This window comes from Macaca fascicularis, chromosome 13 (genome assembly GCF_037993035.2).
Source record: "Macaca fascicularis isolate 582-1 chromosome 13, T2T-MFA8v1.1".
In the NCBI taxonomy this organism is placed as follows: Eukaryota; Metazoa; Chordata; class Mammalia; order Primates; family Cercopithecidae; genus Macaca; species Macaca fascicularis.
Genome location: NC_088387.1, coordinates 78,447,785 through 78,470,745, shown reverse-complemented (window position 1 = coordinate 78,470,745; position 22,961 = coordinate 78,447,785). Strand labels below are relative to the sequence as shown.

At 40.0% G+C, this 22,961-nt stretch overlaps 1 protein-coding gene across 14 annotated transcripts in view; it reads right to left on the bottom strand.

Annotated features, from left to right (window-relative positions):
• THADA (THADA armadillo repeat containing) overlaps positions 1–9,475 on the bottom strand; it is a 358,465-nt gene extending 348,990 nt beyond the window's left edge. For 10 of the 14 annotated variants that reach the window (XR_012422434.1, XR_012422436.1, XM_005576003.4 and 7 more), the window contains exons 1-8: positions 9,360–9,475; positions 6,622–6,668; positions 6,093–6,192; positions 5,719–5,813; positions 4,577–4,707; positions 886–1,034; positions 734–766; positions 439–487 (exon numbers count right to left, since the gene is read on the bottom strand). Coding sequence is in view for 10 of the 14 variants with exons in the window: in XM_005576003.4 (XP_005576060.3) it covers positions 439–487; positions 734–766; positions 886–1,034; positions 4,577–4,707; positions 5,719–5,813; positions 6,093–6,168 (533 nt within the window). In the remaining 4 variants the exon portion in view is untranslated. Of the gene's footprint in view, positions 1–438; positions 488–733; positions 767–885; positions 1,035–4,576; positions 4,708–5,718; positions 5,814–6,092; positions 6,193–6,621; positions 6,669–9,061 lie in introns of all 14 variants that reach the window. The other 4 variants (XR_012422435.1, XM_005576006.4, XM_065527132.2 and 1 more) reach the window with 3 other exon arrangements.
• Positions 9,476–22,961: the final 13,486 nt, after the last annotated feature.

Below are 22,961 nucleotides of genomic sequence, written 5' to 3'. Positions count from 1 at the left end.
GTCTAATATTAATGGAGAAAGGGGCTGGGCATAGTGGCTAACGCCTGTAATCTCAACACTTTGGGAGGTCAAAGCAGGTAGGTTACTTCAGTCCAGTAGTTTAAGATGAGCCTGGGCAACATAGTGAGACTCTGTCTCCAAAAAAATACAAAAATTAGCTGGGTGTGGTGATGCATGCCTGTAGTCTCAGCTACATGGGAGGCTGAGGTGATAGAAACACTTGAGCCCAGGAGGTTGAGGCTGCAGTGAGCTATGATCACACCACTGCACTCCAGCCTGGGTGACACAGCAAGACCCTGCCTCAAAAAAATGTAATAGTAATAATATTAATGAAGAGGGATGAAAAGATCACATTCTGAGACTTTCAAATTTTTCTTTGTACAAAGACAATGTACAACTGCAAGTATGCACACACAAATGCCAACATATAGCACTTGCCTATTTTCTTCCACGATTTCAATTAAACTCTTCTGCAGAAAATGAAGCACTGAAACAAAAGAATATGACAAACCAGAATTTAAAACTGTGAACTTCAACTTCGATAAAATATTTTATATCACTGTTACATAAAATGATACCATGATATAGAAACAAAAATTTAAAAGGAAGGTGCATGATGTACCTGAGTTATCTACAATGCTCTACCTATTGCCAAGAAACTTAAAAGAGCCAGTTCCAAAATGACTCATAGAAGCCATCAACTCATGGAACAAAATAAAATAATAGGACTTACCATTTTTAAGCAGATTATTAACACCTGCTCTACCTGTAGAGGAAAAATTGAACGCTGGTAAGGAGTTTCATGACCAAAATTAGTATCATTTAAAACCTATGATGTGACGAGAGGCGTTAGCCAGAAAAAGGACTAGAAAAGTACTGCCTTACCCAAGTTAAAGTTCTCCATACAGGAAGATATATTGTCAATTACTTTCCTATAAGAGTATAAGTCAGTAGTATTCAATTCTTCCTGAAGACGAGAAGTAAAACGGTGTACAGCTTCAGGTAGAAAAAATTCAGGTAGGCTATTTAGTGAGCTAGAAAAAGAAACAAATATTAAAAATCTGACAATCTAATAGCCCCAGAATATGTGGGGAGGGAAGAGAATCATACAAATGTGGGAATACTGAACTAAACCTTCAAAATACAGCCAGAAAATTACAACTCCACACTACCATCACTGTAATTCCCTGACCTATCAGCTCATCTGGTCTCCCTGCTTCCATCTTGCTTCTCTCCCATCTCCCAGATTATTCTCAACAAAGTAGGCAGAGTGACGCTGTTAAAACACCATGTCAATTCTCTTACCAAAGCCTCCAACAATATCCTTCTCGGTTAAAGTACTAGACGAAGTGTTTGCAGTGACCTACAAGGTCCTCCCTACACAATCTGGCACTACCGTAAGCTCCTGACCTCATCTTTTTTTTTTTCTTTTCTTTTCTTGATTTTTAAACGACATCCATCGCAATCCTGACCTCATCTTGATCCTTGTTCACTTAGCTCTAGCTAGATGGCCTTGCTCTGTTCTGACATACCAGTCTTTGCTCCTGCTGTTTCTTCTATCAAAAAGACTGTTCTTTCAAATATACTCAACAATTATTGCCTCATCCCTTTCAGGTCAATCTCAATTATCTTATCATGTCTGAGCAAAGCTATATGAAGTGACCATAGTATTTTAAATTGTAACCCTCACCCTATCCTTTATGTCCCCTTTCCTCCCTCCCCGCTTTTAGACAGCACTCATGCCATCTAATAGCCTATAAATGTTACTTATTTACTTTGTCTATTTTCTATCTTCCCCTTAGAATGTAATCTCCATTCTGGACTGTTTCATTCATTCTACCCCCAATTCCTAGAGGAGTGCTGAAACACAGTAGGCAGCCAATAAAAATTTATCAAATGAATAAATTAAACATATCAATTTTGCCTCAATTAATATAAATCAAAACTTATAGGCTTTGTTCTAAATATAACTGGACAGTTCAAAGTTTTTCTGGAAGAAAAGAATTCAAAAATGGGAATATTCAGAGTAAGAAAAGTCACTAAAGGGATGACTTAACACTGATACATAATTAAAACACATTATCAAACTATAGTAAATAAAAGTGTGGTATTGGTGTATGAACAAATGGACCCAAATCAGAAATTAAACCCATGTATATACGTGAACATATAACACAATATGGTGGTGTTCCAAATATGCGGGCAAAAATGGACTATTCAACAGTTTGGATAAGTGGTTCCCCATATAAAAAAGAAAACTAAATTGAATCCCTACCTCATACTACATTCAAACCTTAATTCCAGATGGACGTAAGGGTTGAGCAAAAAAAAACCTACATAAGGCCTGCAAATAATATTGTAAATAATCTTGTATTACAGAAAGCATATATAGTAAGGTATAAAACTCAGAAATCTACACACACAAAAATTAGCTGAGTTGATAACCAAAATAAAATTTTAATTTTTGTAAAGACAAGATACCATGAGAGAGTTTAAAGACAAGTAACAAAGGAATGTATTTAGCATATCATCTATACAGAAGTCTTATAAATCAAGAAAACATTCTAACAAGAAAATGTACAAAGGATATGAAATAAAAAAAAAAATAGTCACTCAAACTCCACACATTGAAAAATGTTCAATCACACTAGTAATCTGGGATACATAAATTATAATGATAGCATCTTCACTCATTAGATTTTAAAAGATTTAAAGATTCATATTATTCAATGTTGGAAATATATGAAGAAGAAATAAGCATTCTAACTCAATTGGTAGTGTGGGGGAGTACAATTTAACAAGAATTTCAATAGGCCTAATTTTTGGTCCAGAAATTCTACTTCTTGGAATTTATCTCAGAGAAATACACATATATAATTATATACATAAGAATATCACTGCAATGGGGAAGTGATTACTTTAAAACATATAATATAAATCATGCAATATGTACCATACATAGATACATATATGTCATATATACAGTACATTTAAATTTTGGTATATTCATATTACAGATTATTTATAGCTGAAAAAGTAAGGACTGTTGGCGGGAATGTAAAATGCTGCATATTGAAAACAGTATGACAGTTGCTCAAAAAATTAAAAATAGTATGACCATATGGTCCAGCAAACCCACTTCTGGGTATATATCCAAAGAACTGAAAGCAGGATCTCAAAGAAATATTTGCACACCCATGTTCACAGCAGCATTATTCACAACAGCTAAGAAGTGGAAGCAACCCGAAGGTCCACTGAAAGATGAATGGATGAACAAAACACAGTATATACATACAACAGAACATTAAGCCTTTTAAGAGAAGAAAATCCTGTCATATGCTATAGCAGGGATGAACCTTAAGGACATTACGTTAAGTGAAATAAGTCAGTCACAAAAATACAAATACAAATATTACACTAATATGAGGTATCTAAAGTAATCAAATTCCTGAATGGGAAGTGACTGCCAAAGCCTGGGCAGGAAATGGGGAGTTGTTACTTAATGAGTACAGAGTTTCAGAGCTTTGCAGATGACAAGGTTCTAGAGATCATTGCACTGCAATGTGAATATACTTAATAGTGAACTATATATAATTAAAAATCATTAAGACTCAAACATCGTATGTTCTCACTCATAAGTGGGAGCTAATCTATGAGGATGCAAAGCCATAAGAATGATACAACGGACTCTGGGGATTCAGGGGAAAGGGTGGGAAGAAGGTGAGAAATAAAAAGACTACAAATTGCTGGGTACAGTATACACCGCTCAGGTGATGTGTGCACCAAAATCTCAGAAATCACCACTTATTCACGTAACCAAATACCACCTGTTCCCCAAAAACCTATGGAAATAAAAATTAAAATTTTTAAAAAAGAATTCATGTAAAAAAAAAAAAAAAAAGGTTAAGACTGAGGTTTTACGTTACGTGTCTTTTACTACAATTTTTTTTAAAAGGATTATATGACATGGAAATATCTCTAAGACATTCTTTAGTGAAAAAACAAGCTACAGAACATTATGTAGAATACAATCTCGTTTACAGATACATTAAAAAAAGTAGAATGTAACACACATATGCCGACCTCAAAGAAAAGGTCTACAAAGATAAATACCAAAATGGTAAGTGACAATCTTTATTAAGAAAAGATAAGTCCTAAACAATGAAATGGAAGCCTTACCTTTTGTTTTGTATACTTCTATATAGTTTGAAATTTTTACACCAAGCCTATATTCCTGTGTTATCTGTGTAAATATATATTTAAACCAAGAACAGATAGGATAAAAAGACGAAAAAACAGCAAGATGACATTTAAACATAATCAATAAATGTAAAGGATTGAGGGAGGAGTTAGAAAACTACAGCCCACAGCCTGTTTATTAGTCCGTGACCTAAGAAGGCTTTTTATATTTTTAAAAAGTTGTAATTGATCAGTGAAAACAGAGAAGAAACCGTATGAATGAACTTTTTGTGATCTATATCAGTTCAGTTTTATCAAACCAAGGAAGGACTTTTAGTTACTTTTCAGTCAAATTCAACACTTTTTAACACCCGATTTCCCTTCCTTTTTTTCTTACCTTGCCAATACTTTCTTCAAGGGATTCTTTAGACTCAAAGAAAGATAAATGCCTGCTAAAATATCCAAACAACTTTGAATAGTGGGATCACACATGCCATTTTCATCTACTTTCTCCAGCAGAGGCACAATCTATAATACAAAACATTGAAGTAATTTTTCTCATATCAAGTATAGCAAAGTAACATGGTTCTAGATACTCTTTAAAGTCTCAATTGCTGGGCACAGTGGCTCACCCCTGTAATCCCAACACTTTCAGAGGCTGAGGCGGGCAGATCACTTGAGCCCAGGAGAGTTCAAGACCAGCTTGGGCAACACTGAGAAATCTTGTCTCTAAAAAAAAAAATACAAAAATTGGCCAGGCATGGCGGTGCATGCCTGTAGTCCCAGCTACTCAGCTACTCAGGGGGCTGAGGCAGGAGGATCGCTTGAGCCCAGGAGGTTGAGGCTGTGGTTGAGCTAAGATTGCACCAGTGCACTCCAGCCTGGGTAAGAGAGCGAGACTCTGTCTCAAAAAAATAAATAAAACAGTGTCAATTATAAGGTGAAATATTTTCCATACTCCACTGTCAAGGATACCGATTTAAACACCTATTTCACTATTTATTAACTTTTTAAACTCATGTCCCCAGCTCTCTCTTTACCCTCCAGACCCACCTCCACAGAGAATCACAGACCTGTTAACGGCTTATGGTAAAGAACAGCTGTAGCACAATTTAAAAACCAGTAACAAACTTACTTGCTTTCCAAAAAAAAAACTATGTGTGCTCAAATGGTAAATCCTAATACCGAAATACTAATTAAGTATAATATTTATATTTTAAATTAACTTTTAAATGTGCCTGCTAAAAAGTTTTGAAGATTCATATATTTTAAAATTTATCTTCACAAAAGAGGTATGTACAATTATCTTCTACCTTATCTATTTACAGCTCAATTATGATAGAAGCCTGAATGTGGCTTCTATTGCTGTTTTGAATACGAGGATATTATACAATAAACAGAAAAGAAAAAAAAATACCTATTTGTTAATGATAAACTGATATGCAATAATTAGGGGCCAAAAACTGTCAGTGATTTTTTAAAATCCTTAATAGCATGATACTCTTAAAAATGTATTCATGAATATCAATTCAGACTTACTTGTTTAACATAATGGATTTGTGACACTCCATCCGTGAGTTGTACACAACGTAACAGCAAAGAAGCTAGATTTTTCCCTTCCACATCAGCAAAAGCTACATAACATATACAAAAAAAATTTTTTCAATGATTTAACAGTAAGTTAAATATAACTTTGCCTTTGTTGTCCATTCTACAAAATTTTTTAATTATAAACCAAAGCAATAGGTGGAACCTAGTCTGAAGACAGAATTTTAAGAAAATTTTTACATCCAAAACATAAGGAAAAACATAAAGAATTTGAATATTATATGCTAGGGGTCCCAGTGATTAAAATACTCTGCTTGCAAACTAGAAAAAAATATATTATATAAGGGAAACCAGAAGTCACCTACATTTCAAAGTTTCAAGGTCCTGATGGCAAATGGTCAACACAGCAACTTGCATTTCTTTCTTCTTCTTTACACCCATTTTAAATAGAATTAACAGTAGTCACTGCAAGAAAGAAGACTTTAAGGCATTAATGTAATGTTTCTCAACCTCAGCACTATCAATTTTTGGCTGGGTTCATTCTTTGTGAACAGTATCATCCTATGCATTATGTTTCATGCATCCCCATCTTTACCCGTTAGATGCCAGTGGCACCCTCCTCCCTCCCAAGTTGTGATAACCAAAATACGTCTCCAAACATTGCCAAGTGTCCCCTGGGGGGCAAAAGTGCCCCAGAATAGGAATCACTGTCTAAGAATTTCTGATGTGAAGAAGAAAAATGTTTTAAGCTCAAGTTTATTACTGACTGAAGTTATTTTACCTACTATGACTCAGTCTTTGTATTTTAAAATATAGCAAACTTTCCTTTTAGTGAATACACACACCAAAAAAACCTAGCATGGTTTTTCCAAAAATAAAGTACTTCAAACTAACCTCAGTGACTTGTTAGACTAACAGGAGGTACCACCATGTACTGATTTCTGCAAAAATGAAAAAAAAAAAAATTTTTTTTAATATTATTCTCTTGAGTTTGCTTTTATTGATACTTAACAAATCAACTGAAAGACTACACGACTACACACTAATAGTACCACGCCATCTGGAAAGAAGTTGGTAGCGAAATGTCATAGGGCTCTTTTCTTGATGCAGTTAGCATTTTTAGCAGTATTTATGATGAAAATATTAGAGGATATAATGTAGTACATGTATAAAACTAATCTGAAAGGACATGTTGAATGATGCAATCAGGAATAAAAACAGGTCAATAAACTGAAATAATGAGCAATACGAAATTTACCAAGATGAAATAGAAATAAATGTAAAGGGCTGCATTTAGTTTAGGGGAAAAAACTCAGAAATAGAGGCTGGGGAGGCAAAACGTAGTTTGAAACAGCTCAACAGCACAAGATGACAGCCAAAAACCACAGAAGTCAGCCATATCAGAGCGCATGATTTTATCCAAACAGGTCAGGTGACATGTATAGCGCATTAGGTGCACCGCTGGTGGCCATACTTTAAGGAGCCGTAACAAACAATGTAGCTGATTTCTGAAGGACCTAGAGAGCACCTCCTTCAGAGAACAGCTCAGTTAACCAAAGGTGTTTGGCCTGGAGAAAAGTCAACAGGACAAGAGCCTTAAAACAGCTACTAGACTGTTTTGGAGAAAAAGGGAGTAGATTTATTTGTCTACTATAGACTTATTGTCTTGCTATTAGTAAAAGTTAGTACAAGCTACAGGGAGACAGACTCCAGATCAATACAAAGGAAAAGCTCTATGTTCCCACTAAGGACTGGGCTACCTTTTAAACAAAGAATTTCCCAACACCAGGAATATTCGAAGAGAAGATGACTGAATATTTTGTCTTGGGACTCCTGAAATAGCCCCCTAACTGGTCTCCTAACTTCTGCACTTACCTCCAAAGAGCCCATTCTGTTTACAGTCATCAGAGCAATCTCTTTAAAAAAAAAAGCTCTCATCAAATTGAATTACTTACTCTCTTCCTTAAAACTTTCCAAGGGTTTCTAAATACACTTAGAATAAAATTCAAACTTGAGGCTGGGCATGGGGGCTCGTGCCTGTAATCCCAGCACTTTGGGAGGCCGAGGCGGGTGGATCTCCTGAAGTCAGGAGTTCAAGACCAGCCTGGCCAACATGGTGAAACCCCGTCTGCACCAAAAAAAAAAAAATACAAAAATTAGCCGGGTGTGGTGGTGGGCGCCTATAACCCCAGCTACTCCGGAGGCTGAGGCAAGAGAATCGCTTGAACCCCGGAGGCAAAAGTTGCAGTGAGCCGAGATAGTGCCACTGCACTCCAGCCTGGTGACAAGAGCGAAACTCCGTCTCAAAAAATAAATAAATAAATAAATAAATAATAAAAACTTGAGATTTTGCCCTTCCAGGCCCTAAATAATCTGGCCCTGCCTTCCTCCACTCTTCATCTCAAACCAATCTCCTCTTCACCATCTCAAGAGCTTTGCACTTCCTCATGCTCTTATTCCCACCTAAGAAGCTTTACACTTCCCAGTATCTCTGCCCCTTAATGTTCTTGCAAGACTGACTCCTTCTCACCATTCATGTTTCTGCTGCAATATTACCTTCTAAAAGCCTTCCATGACCACTCTATCTAAAATCTCACCAATCCAACACACGTAGACACCATTTCCGTTAATTTTCTTCATAGCACTTACTAGTACCAGAAATTACGTGTACATTTGTGTATTGTCTGTCTCCCCTAGTAGCAAACTGAATGAAGGCAGCAACTTTAATCTGTTTTGTTCATGTTTCAGGCCTCAATTCCTAAACCAGTGCCTGGCACATAGGTGTTTAACAAACACTTGACGAAGAAACAAATTAACAAACATTTGTCAGAGATGTTCTAGAAGAGATATATGTCTTTAAGGACAGGAAGGTGGACTACCTGGTTTCTAAAATCCATTCTACACCTAAGTGACATTCTACATCTTAAGAACCTATGGTCTGTTTGGGAAGTAAGAAATCAATACAGTAATGGCAGGTGAGCAACCACTTAACCAAAAATGGACGCAGCTAGGAAAGTGTCGACAACAGAGTAATTTGTAAAGGGACAGTCAGATCTAGCGGAATTGAGGCACGCTTCCTAAGAAAGCAACCACTGTACAAATCCAGAAGAGATTGGGAAACGTAACTAGGGAGACTATTCTCTGGTGAAAGGTAAGCAAGTTTGCAGGAGGATTTGCTCTTGCAATTCTGAGGGCTCTACAAAAGCAGACTCGGTAATTATGCCTGCTCAAACGTGTGTCTTGAAGAACCGGGGTCCCCCAGGGGGTAAATCCCCTGTCTACCGCAAGGCCAGAAGGTGCCCAGTAAATTACACTCCTCCTAAGTCCCACTTACTGCTTCCCTTTAGAACGCTGCTTCACTCTACACCTTCCTGGCTGACTCCCACAAACATTCTCTGGGCGATTTCTGAACCACGTGGAGTTGAGGAATGACAGTGGGAGAAAGGGGTTAAAGTGCTGTCTCCATGGAGACCTTAGCGACCGGAAATCAGTTTCACAGCCGCCGAATCCTAGCGATACCAAAAATTGGGAATTAGTGTGGCTCGCCAGACGGCCCTAGCAAAACTGGCCGAGCCGAGCGCAAAGTCACGCGCTACCGCGGGTCTGGCAGGCAAGACACCTGGGAGCCAAACCTCGTGCCCGTCGGCGTCTGAGAAGAGTCGGAGGCGCCTGGTCAAGTCTCGGAAGCAGGTCTTCTTCTACGGCGTCTCCGAGACTCGCAACGCGAACCGCGGTAGACTACCGGGTCAGGGCGAAGAGAGGGAGGGAGGGGTAACCTGGGGGAGTCATCGCGAGAATTGACCAAACGCAGCTCCTCCAATCAGGAGTTCGACGGTGTCGTGACGTCACTGGGGTGGGCGGTAGCTATCGGGTCGGCGCCGCGCGTTCCTCGTGGTGTTGGGGCTGACCGGCCGTCTTGCGCACACGTGATTCTCTTCACATGCTTGGACGCCTGGGAAGCGCTTTTGTACTAGTCCAGACCTTCCACCTTTCTCCCACTCTGTTGGTCCAGTGCAGAGTCTAGGAGAAATCTACGTGAAGTTTAGAGCCTGCGAGATGGAGCAGAGGGTTGGGCGGCGACTGAACGGAAGCCATGAGAAGAATTCGGACTAAAATGAGAAGTGCTGTACCAACGTGTGCCAAAGCGCATTTGTTCATTCAATGGATAGCGAGCTTTACTGTCAGAGCGTCTCCAGGCGCTAGCCTTGGAAGTTATCCCCTACTGAGGATACATATATTACGCAGCACATACAAATTGTCAGATGGTTCAGTCCTTGAAAAATACAACAACTTGATGTCACTGGGAGTTGCGAAAGGGGCCAAGATCAGGAAATAGACCTGATACTATCATCAGGAGGATTAATTTGGAAAATAGAAACATGTCAGTTCCCTAAACGTTAATGACAAGTTTTTAATAATTATTTTCCGAATTTTTTATTATTACCTTGCCTTGGTTTTCTTTGTAGCTTTACCACGTATGTATGTATCACTATCTTGTTTTGTTCAATTTTGAACTTTTTGGAATTGTGTATTTTTTCTGCAGCAATTTGCTTCTTTCAGCATTGCTTTTCGTATTCACCTACATAAAAGCAGGCGGCTGTGGTGCTCTTCGCCCAGGCTGGAGTGCAGTGGTGCTATCTCGGCTCACTGCAACCTCCGCCTCCCAGGTTCAAGCGATTGTCCTGCTTCAGCCTCCTGAGTAGCTGGGATTACAGGCGCACGCCACCACGCTTGGCTAATTTTTGTACTTTTTTAGTAGAGACAGGGTTTCACCATGTTGCTCATGCTGGTCTTGAACTCCTGACCTCGTGATCTGCCCGCCTCAGCCTCCCAAAGTGCTGGGGTTACAGACGTGAGCCACGGCGCCCGGCCCGTAATTTTGCATTGTTTAATATACTTCATTATGTATCCATCCTGCTGCCTCTTATCGTGGATTATTTGCAGTTTTTGCTCTAACATTGCTGCTGTGAACTATGTTGTGCATGTCAACTGGTGAGTGTGAGCAGACGGTAAATATGTTGTACATACCAGCTGGTGAGTGTGTGCAGACGGTTCTCTACCATAATTTTTTGTCATATTTTTGACCCGGACTGATAGTAAGAAATACATTGTAGACTTTGAAACTGTGGACATATAAGTATTCACACATAACTGAAGTAAACATTTCTTGAAATGCTACTTTACAGGAGCTGTGAGATTTTATTTCCTTTTTTTTGTAAATTATGGTAAAATACACAACAAAATTTATCTTTTTAACTATTTTTAAGTTTTATGCTTTTTAAAATATGTATATTGTTTCAGACCTACTAATTATATAACTCAGTGGGTCCGAACCCTTTTTTTGTTCTGAACAAACCATTTTAAAGGGGCAGACACTGCAACTCTTCACCCTACACAGTGAGAGGTGGGCTAGGAGGCAAACATAATAAACATATGTTGAAAGGTGAAATTACTGTTAAAACTTAAGACAAATTAACAGGGTTTAACTGAGCAAGGGGAAAAATGATTCTCAAATCGGGCAGCCTCCAGAATCATAGCAGATTCAGAGAGACTCAGAGAGACTCCAGGGATGCCTCGTGATCAGAGCACGTTTATAGACAAAGAAAGGAAAGTAATGTACAAAAAACAAGTGAGGTACGGAAGCAGCTGGATGTGTTACATACAGCTTGGCGTTTGCCTTACCTGAGCACAGTTTGAACAGTCAGCATTGTATGAATAGTTGAAGTATGGCTGCTGGGATTGGCTGAGACTCAGCTATTGTTACAGAAGTACACTCCTAAATTAGGCTTTCAGCCTTGTCTACCTACTAAGTTAAGTTATGGTTCATCCATAAGGACTCAAATATGGAAGTACAGAGGCTTTCTCAGGCCATATTTAGTTCAATTTAACACCGCCATGGAAAAAAATAGGGGAATGGAAAGTGAGAGTATAGGGGAGATACGTTGCAACATTAAATGGGATAGTCAGAGTAGGCCTAATTGAGTCAAGATTTGCAAGAGACATAGACACTTGGGGAAGGGGAAACCTTCCATACAGAGGGAACAGCCAGTACAAAGTTTCCAGGGCAGGACTTGCCTGTTCGGAGAATAGCAAGGAGGTAAGAGTGGCCGGAGCCAAGCAAGGTTAGTAAGGAGTGGGACAAGGGGCTTTGGATTATGTAAGGCTTTCACGTTATTTTATGGATTCTTTCACTCATCAGTGAAATGAGGAGTGATTTTGAGCAAAAGAATAATAAGATTTAATGTACATTTCAAAATAATCACTGGAGCTACTTTGTTAAGAAGAGACTGTAGGTCGGACGTGGTGGCTCACGCCTGTAATCCCAGCACTTTGAGAGGCTGAGGAGGGCGGATCACCTGAGCTCAGAAGTTCAAGACCACCCCGGGCAACATGGTGAAACCTTGTCTCTACAAAAATACGAAAAAATTAGCTGGGCATGGTGGTGTGTGCCTGTAGTCCCAGCTACTCAGGAGGCTGAGGCATGAGAATTGCTTGAGCCCCGGGGGCAGAGGTTGCAGTGAGCTGAGATTGTGCCACTGCACTCCAGCTTTAGCTGCAGAGTGAGACTCCATCTCAAAACAGAAAACAATAAGAGACTGTAGAGCCTGCAGGAAGCCCAGTGAGGCTGTTGTGGTAAACTAGGCAGGCAGGATGCTGGTGGCACTGGCCAGGGTGGTAGCAGTGGAGAATGGGAAGTGGACAGATATTGGATGTAATCTGAAAGTAGAGCTAACGGGATTTTTTCTGAAGGATAGAATATGGGTATGAAGAAATGAAGAGTCAAAGATGAGTCCAAAGTTTCTGGCCTGAGCACCTGGAAGGATGAAGTTGCCAAAGTTTACTTGGAGCAGATTTGAATGGGTTTAAAAGAGACTGGGAAGAGAGGAATCGGCAAGATCAAGCAAAGGCAACTCCTTCTAGTCCTTCTAATACACAAGGGGTAGATAAATGGAAGGTAACACCTGGAGGAAGTATACTGCAAAAGCAATCTACAAACCCAATGCAATCTCCATTGAAATACCACCATTATTCCTCACAGAATTAGAGAAAACAATTCTAAAATTCATATGGAACCAAAAAAGAGCCCGCATAGCCAAAGCAAGACTAAGCAAAAGTAACAAATCTGGAGGCATCATACTACCTGATTTCAAACTATACTACAAGGCCATAGTCACCAAAACAGCGTAGTACATAGGCACATAGACCAGTAGAACAGAATAGAGAACCCAGAAATAAACCCAAATACGTGTGACCAACTGAACTTCGACAAAGCAAACAAAAACATAAAGTTGGGAAAGGACACCCTTTTCAACAAAAGATGCTGGGATAATTGGGTAGTCACATGTAGGAGAATGAAACTGAATCCTCATCTCTCGCCTTATACAAAAATCAACTCAAGATGGATTAAGAATTTAAATCTAAGACCTGACACTCTAAAAACTCTAGAAGATAACTTTGGAAAAACTCTTCCTGACATTGGCTTAGGCAAGGATTTCATGACCAAGAACCCCAAAACAAATACACTAAAAGCAAAGATAAATAGTTGGGACTTAATTAAACTAAAGAGCTTTTGCACGGCAAAGAACAGTCAGCAGAGTAAACAAACAACCCAGAGAGTGGGAGAATGTCTTCACAATCTATACATCTGACAAAGGACTAATATCCAGAATCTACAACAAACTCAAACAAATCAGTAAGAAAAAAACAAACAATTCCATCAAAAAGTGAGCTAAAGATATGAATAGCTAATTCCCAAAAGAAGGGCCAGGCGCAGTGGCTCACACTTGTAATCCCAGCACTTTGGGAGGCTGACGCAGGCAGTTCACCTGAAGTCAGGAGTTCGAGACCAGCCTGACCAACATGGAGAAACCCTGTCTCTACTAAAAAATACAAAATTAGCCAGGCATGGTGGCGCATGTCTGTAATCCCAGCTACTCAGGAGGCTGAGACAGGAGAATCACTTGAACCCGGGAGGTGGAGGTTGCAGTGAGCCGAGATCTCCTCATTACGCTCCAGCTTGGGCAACAAGAGCGAAACTCCGTCAAAAGAAATTAAAAAGTAAAAAAATAAATAAGAAGAAGATACACAAATGGCCAACAAACATATGAAAAAATGCTCAACATCACTAATGATCAGGAAAATGCAAATCAAAACCACAATGCAATACCACCTTACTCCTGCAAGAACAGCCATAATCAAAAAAATCAAAGAACAGTAGATGTTGGCATGAATGTGGTGATCAGGGAACACTTCTACACTGCTGGTGGGAATGTGAACTAGTACAGCCACTAGGGAAAACAGTGTAGAGATTACTTAAAAAACTGAAAATAGAACTACCATTTGATCCAGCAATCCCACTACTGGGTATCTACCCAGAGGAAAAGTTATTATACGAAAACGACACTTGCACACGCATGTTTATAGCAGCACAATTCACAGTTGCAAAATCTTGGAACCAATCCAAATGCCCATCAATCAACGAGTGAGTAAATAAACTGTGGTATATATACAATGGAATACTGCTTGGCCATAAAAAGGAATGAGTTAACAGCATTTGCAGTGACCTGGATGAGTTTGGAGACTATTATTCTAAGTGAAGTAACTCAGGAATTGAAAATCAAACATCATATGTTCTCACTGATAATTGGGAGCTAAGCTATGAGGACAGAAAGGCATAGGAATCATACAATAGACTTTGGGGACTTGCGGGGAAGAGTGGGAGGGGAGCGAGGGATAAAAGATGACAAATAGGGTGCAGTGTATGCTGCTCGGGTGATGGGTGCACCAAAATCTCACATCGCACAGACCACCACTAAAGAACTTACTCATGCAACCAAATACCACCTGTACCCCGATAACTTATGGGAAAAAATAATAAAGTAAGTCAATCAATAAATAAAATCCCCCCCCCCGCCACCACACACACACACACACACACACACACACACAAAACCACCACCACCAACAACAAAAAAAACCCTACGTTCTCATAGAAAATCATCTGTTACTTTCCAGACAGACAAACCCCAATTATTTCCAGGTAACAGAGGTTTGGTTTTAAAGGTTGAAATAGCGACATCTTTGAAGAAGATATCCTCTTTTTTGCTAGACATCTGGTGGCATTACCAACTTGAGACCACTTTAAATTCTCTGCTTGAAGTTTTTCAGGACACAATAGCATTAATTTGAACTACAAACTTTCATAAAGTATGTATTTTATTTGTGAAAATGTGTTCCAAGGAAATTTTTAAAGGATCCTTAGTATATAAAAGTGTAAATGAAAACACTTGACAAGGCCTGGTGCGGCGGCTCATGCCTGATAATCCCAACACTTTGGGAGGCCAAGGCAGGTGAATCATTTGAGGTCAGGAGTTTGAGGCCAGTCTGGCCAATATGGTAAAACCCTGTCTCTACTGAAAATACAAAAATTAGCTGGGCATGGTGGCGGGCACCTGTCATCCCAACTATTCAGGAGGCTGAGGCAAGAGAATCGCTTGAACCCCAGGAGGTGGAGGTTGCAGTGAGCCAGATCACACCACTACACTCCAGCCTGGGTGACAAAGGGAGATTTCATCTCAAAAAAAAAAGAAAAAGGAAAAGAAAATACTTGGCATACTAACAGTGGACTAGATAAAATCATAAAAAGTAATCCTTGTGTCAACATTTTCTTCAATGTAGTTTAGCATTGCAAATATGTACCTGTAAAAATAATATTTTCCACTCAATTAGAAAAGGGAACTAAAAATAATTATTTAGAGCTGGGCACAGTGACTTCTGACTGTAATCCCAGCTACTTGGGAGGCTGAGGCAAGAGGATTGTTTGAGCCCAGGAGTTCAAGGCTGCAGCATGCTATGATCACAGCTAGCCACTGCACTCGAGTCTGGGCAACAGAGAGAGACCCTGTCTCTACAAAAAAATTATTATTATTTAATGACATGATTTTATATGTAATTATTAAGATTCTTTTACATTTGAATGGACATTTGAGTAAGTAAAAATTGACCTTTTAAGGCCACAAAGAAAAGGCTTTAATTGCCTACATAATTACTACCTGTTCATTAAGGTCTGCAGCAGCCAAAACCTCAGAAGCAATGTGACTGACCAGTCAAAAGTAAGGTTCTCTCGCAAGTATTATTTTCCATACGGAAAAACGTGGTAGTGTCTCACAGTTTCATAGTCATTTTTATATCTCCCAAAATTATCACGTATGGTACTCTGCAAACAATGCATGGTGCCATGTACAATTCAGCAAGCCCCCATTAAAAAGCCTTATTGGTTTTTTTTTTTTTTTTTTTTCTTAGACGGAGTTTCGTTCTTGTTGCCCAGGCTGGAGTGCAGTGGTACGATCTCAGCTGACTGCAACCTCTGCCTCCCGGGTTCAAGCGATTCTCCTGCCTCAGTCTCCTGAGTAGCTGGGATTACAGGCATGTGCCACTACGCTCGGCTAATTTTGTATTTTTAGTAGAGACGGGGTTTCTTCATGTTGTTCAGGCTGGTCTTGAACTCCCAACCTTAGGGGATATACCCACCTCAGCCTCCAAAAATGCTGGGATTACAGGCGTGAGCCACCGTGCCCGACCTGAATAGTTTTATATCTAAAATGAAGCCCAAAAGTATATACTAGACCTATGAATATGAATATTTTGTATTTAATATGTTTGGCCCCAAGTCAGTGAAAGAAAGCAAAGTACTGTACTATTACTTATATATCTACTTATCTGTCTTAAAACAATAAACATGTATTATCTCTTAGTTTATGTGGGTTAGAAATTCAATTTGGCTGAATGCGTCTGACTAGGAGTCTCTCATGAGTTTTCAGTGGAGATGTTGGCTGGGGCTATGGTCACGTGATGGCTTGGCTGAGGCTGGAGAATCAGCTCCCAAGATGATTGACTGACTTCTTGGTGCTGGTTGCTGACACAAGCCTCCAGCTCCTCTCTACATGGACCTTTTCCCAGCTGCTTGGGCCATCTTACAACATGGCTGCTGACCTTCCCAAAAATAAGCAAGAGAGTACAAGGTGGAAGATTCAGTGACTTTAATGGCCGAGCCACAAAGCAACACAGCATCATTTTGACAGTATCCTAACGGTTACAAAGGTCAGCTCTATTCAGTGAGGGAGGCTCTACACAAAAGTGTGCATACCAGGAAGCCAGTATCACTGGAGGGCCATTTTAGAGGCTGCCAACCATAGTGTATTAGGCCATTCTTGCATTGCTATAAAGAAATACCTGAGGCCGGGCACGGTGGCTCACGCCTGTAATCCCAGCACTTTGGGAGGCCGAGGCAGGTGGATCACCTGAGGTCAGGAGTTCGAGACCAGCCTGGACAAGATGGTGAAACCCCATCTCTACTACAAATACAAAAATTAGCTGAGCGTGGTGGCATGTGCCTGTAGTCCCAGCTACTCAGGAGGCTGAGGCAGGAGAATCACTTGAACCCAGGAGACAGAGGTTACAGTGAGCCAAAATTGCACCATTGGGCTCCAGACTGGGCGACAAGAGCAAGACTCTATCTAAAAAACAAACAAACAAACAAACAAAAAAACCAGAGCCGACTGTGGTGGCTCATGCCTGTAATCCCAACACTTTGGGAGGCTGAGGCGGGCAGATCATGAGGTCAGGAGATCAAGACCATCCTGGCTAACATGGTGAAACCCTGTCTCTACTAAAAATACAAAAAATTAACCGGGTGTGGTGGCGGGTGCCTGTAGTCCCAGCTACTTGGGAGGCTGAGGCAGGAGAATGACGTGAACCTGGGAGGTGGAGCTTGCAGTGAGCCGAGATTGCGCCACTGCACTCCAACCTGGGTGACAGAGCGAGACTCCGTCTCAAAACAAACAAACAAACAAACAAAATAAATACCTGAGGCTGGACAATTTAGAAAAAAAAAAAAAAAGGCTGGGCAATTTAGGAAAAAAAAAGTTTAATTGGCTCATAGTTCTGTAGGCTGTCCAGAAAGCACTGCACAGCATCTGCTTGTAGGGAGACCTCAGCAAGCTTACAATCATGACAGAAGGCAGAGGGAACAACCACATCACGTGGTGAAAGCAGGAGCAAGAGGGAGAGTGGAGTGGGGAGGTAGGTGCCCCACACTTTTGCAAAACCAGATCTTATGAGAATTGACTCACTTATCACCAAAGGGATGGGCTAAGCCATTCATGAGGGATATGCCCCCATGATCCAAACACCTACCAGGCCCCACCTCTAACATAGGGGATTACATTTCAACATAAGACTTGGTGGTGACACTGATCCAAACCATTTCACATAGTAACGATAACACCTTTGCAGATTTCCTTTGCTGCCTAAAATGCACTAAGGGATCATAACTAAGGAATGACTTATTTATTATTTAATTAAATATAATTTCCATAGAGTATCTTAAGGAAATGGTAATTTTCATGTTTCCTTACAAAGTTACTTACCTTTAATGACATACATTTTCATGTAAGTCAGCACAGAATTTAAACATAAAACTAGGTTAATTTTAAGAAACATTTTAGATGTTCTTCAAACTTTCTCTTCCTAAACAATCCCTTCCTGAGGGGCTGGGCGCTGTGGCTCACGCTTGTAATCCCAACACTTTGGGAGGCCAAGGAGGGCAGATTACTTGAGGTCAGGAGTTAGAGACCAGCCTGGCCAACATGGTGAAACCCCATCTGTACTAAAAATACAAAAATTAGCCTGGCGTGGTGGCAGGAGCCTGTAATCCCAGCTACTCAGGAGGCTGAGGCAGGGGAATTGTTTGAACCTAGGAGGCAGAGGTTGCAGTGAGCTGAGATTGTGCCACCACACTCCAGCCTGGATGACAGAGCTAGACTCCATCTCAAAAAAACAAACAAAACAAAAAACAAAAACAAAAACACAACTCCTTCCCATATAAGAATATGTTGTGGCTGTTGTCTGTGTGACACCACTCTCTTCCTTCCCCATACACAGAGTTTCCACTTGAGTGACCTCAGTATTCCCTGAAAGCATTGTCCTTTCATCAACCATGCTCTCTGCTGGGAAGTCCTTCTTACTCCCACCTGAGAAACTTCCTCACACTTGAGGCTCCATCTCAAATTTTACCTCCTCAATGAAATCTGACAAGAAATTCCTATTCTCCATCGTACTTAGATTTCTGTCTCAGTGATAGCATTATCAGTTTGTTAGTCCATGGTAATTATTCTTATGCTTGTCGGTCTTCCTACTGATTTATAAACTTTTCCACATTGGGCACCATCTATAGATTCCTAGTGCCCAGCACAGTGCCCGGCATGAATAGCTCTGCAAATTGTTGAGTTAGGATAACCAGGCCAGCAAGTCCTCCGCAGTGGCAGTGTGCAGTGGTGCTTACTTTACCACTGTGTGGCAGCAAACTACAGAAGTATTTCCACCTTTTTATAAGGAGTAGAGCTGAGAAGAGTATTCATAAACTATAGACAATGTTTCTTCTGGGAGTGGAATTACAGGGGACCCTCGTTGTCCATGCTGTTTATTTCTGGATTGTTTTAATAATAGCATATTTTTAATGTGAAATACGGCATTGATACAGAAAAGTACACAGAACAAATATTTACACAGAGATGCAAAAGTATGTTAGAATAATTTGCCAGCTCAGTTGAAATAATGTGCTGAATTTATTATGAAATACAACTATCAAATAGAAAATTACTTTGTTCATAACATTGCACAATACTGTTTTCAAATTCATCCATATTGTTGCTTGCACTTTTTATACCAAATAAATAAATATTAAAACTTTAAAAGAAAATTTAGTAATAAGTAAAAATAGTTGTAAAATAATATGACCTAAAAATATTAGAACAGAAAATTGTATATACATTGTATTTTCAGCTTTATAAAATAATGGATACTATGAACAAGGTTTGGAAAAGAATGAGTTTGGAAAAGCAGTTTGTCAGGCCAGTAAGATTGTGAGTGAGTTTTTCTTTCTTAAATTTTCTTTACTGTTCTAACATGGGCTTAATAAACCTTTAAGGCCTGTTTTTATAGGTCATAGAGTTGCTAACTGGAACATGCCCAAATTACCACAAACCTGCCATATTTTACCATTTGGATCATATTACTGTCATTTTAAAGAAAGCTGGTGGTTGTGTTGGGCACAGATAGAAAACTGTATTGTTAAATTGAGTTTGGCCTCCCTACATATTTTAAGTTTGGCTTACTGTTTTCTCCATACTTAGTTGGTTGCAACCTAACTTGATGTTAAACAGACTGTAACCTGATCTCTCAAGTAGCAGAGTCTCAGCCAATCACAAGCAGCCAGCTGTTCAAACCAGGTTCAAATAAAGCAAATGCCCAGCTGTAACCAATCCAGTTGTTTCTGTACATCATTTTTCCAGGTCACTTTCCTTTTTCTGTCCATAAATGTTATCCAACCATGCCAAAGCCCTGGGGTCACCCTGAACCTGCCCAATTTGAGAATCGTTTTTTACTCAAACTCTGTTAAATTTAATTTGTCTAAAGTTTTTCTTTTAATCATATAAAAATTTAAAATGCATAGCACCATCTTTGTTTGATTAAAATGCTTTTGAAAAGAAAGGTTTTTTTCATTCTTGTTGCACAAAGCATTCTCGTATCCCCACATTATTCCCCCACTCAAAAACATCTGTCCGTATGGCAATCCTAATTCCTAGCCCTCTCCATAGGAGACAGGACTAGTAGCTCACTACTGTGGTTTTTGGGGGACATCTAAAGAAGGAATCCCTGGGACAGGAAGAGATGGAAAAGTTTGATGTCCACTTTTGACAGTAGGGTTCTACCAGAGTTCGGCAAAGGGAGAAGATCATGTATAAAACACAGTTCCAATCTTTTGAAAAAGGTAAATATTGTGTTGGGGTTTGTTGTTGTTGCTGTTGTTGAGACAGGAAACTCACAATCTTACTCACCTGACAAACTGCTTTTCCAAACCCAGTCACTCTGTCACTCAGGCTGGAGAGCAGTGGTTATGACCATGACTCACTGCAGCCTCGACCTTACTGAGCTCAAGTGATCCTCTCACCTCAGCCTCCCAAGTAACTGGGACTACAAGCAGGTGCCACCATACCCAGCTATATATATATTTTTTAATATGTAGAGATGGAGTTTCACCATCTTGCCCAGGCTGGTCTCAAACTCCTGAGCTCAGGTGATCCGCTGGCCTTGGCCTCCCAAAGGGCTGGGATTATAGACATGAGCCACCACACTTGGGCATTGTGTAAAGTTTTTACTATCCATATTAACTAATATTATCCTGTGTGCACACATAAGGTTTCTGGAGCAGAGCAGATTACTGTTATTTACTTATAGCAAAAAACAACCCCATGAATCCCCCATACCCAAATTCTTATCCCTTAATGATACAATGAGAGGTGGTTGAACAAAACTCTACATGTAAGTAATATGTATTGTAAGCGAGGAACCTCCCTTCCCCCAATTTAATCTAGGTGTTGATGTAGACGGGAGAGGCAGCTATACTTCTCACTTCTTCCTAGAGTTTTTTTGGAAACATAATGGGAGGATTCCTGAGTTTTTACTTTAACCCTTTGGAATATAAATAAATTTCTTCTGGGGAAAGGTAAGCCCAGTGTCACCACTTTACCACCCTGGGATGTCTCCACAATCCAGGTCTCATCCCCCGGTGTTAGTCCCTTTGTGTTGCTATAAAGGAGTACCCAGGGCTGGGCAATTTATAAAGAAGAAAGGTTTATCTGGGCTCACGGTTCTGCAGGCTGTATAAGCAGCATTGCGCTGGCATCTGCTTCTGGTGAGGCCTTGGGAAACACAATCACGGCGGGAGGTGAAGGGGGAACCAGCATGTCACATAGCAAGACAGGGATAAAGAGAGAGTGAGGTGGGAGGTGTCAGGCTTTTGCATAAACTAACTGAGCAAGAACTCATGTATTACCATGTGGAGGGCAATAAGCCATTAATGATTAATCTGTCCCCATGACCCAAATACCTCCACCAGGCCTCACCTCCAACTTTGGGATTACGTTTTAACATGAGATTTGGAAGGGACAAAACGTCCAAACCATATCACTCACGCCCCTCGAAAAGTAAACTCGTACCTCCAGGTCCAGCAGGAGGTAAATCTCTCTCCAGAAAGTAAATCTCCAGTGGAGATGTGTATGTTATAAAGGTCTCCTGTCTATGTCTAGTAAATCTCTTTTGTGCCTGTTTCAGGTTTCTCTCACTATCTGATCCATAAATTACTGTCCAGGTCCCTGGTAAAATTTGCTTAGAAAGCCCTAACTTGCAGGAACATAAAAGTATTTGCTGCCTGATTGGTTAAAACTATGCCCCCAAATTTGCATGTCCAAATTAGTGTGACCTTTCACACTTCTTTTAATTTTCTTGTAATTACTTTGAGTATATAAAACTCTTTTTTTTTTTCTTTTTTTTTTTTGGCCAGGCTCGGTGGCTCACGTCTGTAATCCCAGCACTTTGGAAGGTTGAGGCAGGCGGATCACAAGGTTAGGAGTTCAAGACCAGCCTGACCAATATGGTGAAACCCTGTCTCTACTAAAAATACAGAGAAAATTAGCCAGGCATGGTGACACATGCCTGTAATCCCAGCTACTTGGGAGGCTGAGGCAGGAGAATCGCTTGAACCCGGGAGGCAGAGGTTGCAGTGAGCCGAGATCACGCCACTGCACTCTAGCCTGGGTGACAGAGTGAGACTCCATCTTAAAAACAAACAAACAAACAAACTCTTTTTTTGGCATTGTTTTGTGTATTTTGATGACATAAGAAAATCAGCCTTACTATTTATGGCCTAGTCTTGCTTTTGTCTATTTGATGAATTGATCACCACCACCCCCTCTTAATCATACCTGCCAAGTCTTAAAATTACTGCTGGTGGTTTCTAAAAATGAAATACAGTTCCAAAGAATAAAGATGTCTATGCCATTGAGGAAGCTGAAGAAAATGTTTAAAAAGCAACATCCAAAAGGATTTCCAAAAATATCAGAAACTATACTAATTTTTGAAGAAACAAATATATGGCCCCTAAGGTGATTTTTCTAAAGGGGACTAGTGTCATTTGAATGTGTGAACTCTGGGATGTTCTGGTTTGTTAAAAAAAATCATATAGCTTTATATAAGAAACAAGTAGATGAAGATGTGCCCTAGTCCTGACCTGATGTCACTAGTACTAACACTCAATTTAGTTAGGTGACCTATAAAATTCACCCTAGTTCTACTGTGCTTCCCACCTTGCCTACAAGACAATGGAGTATTTTTTT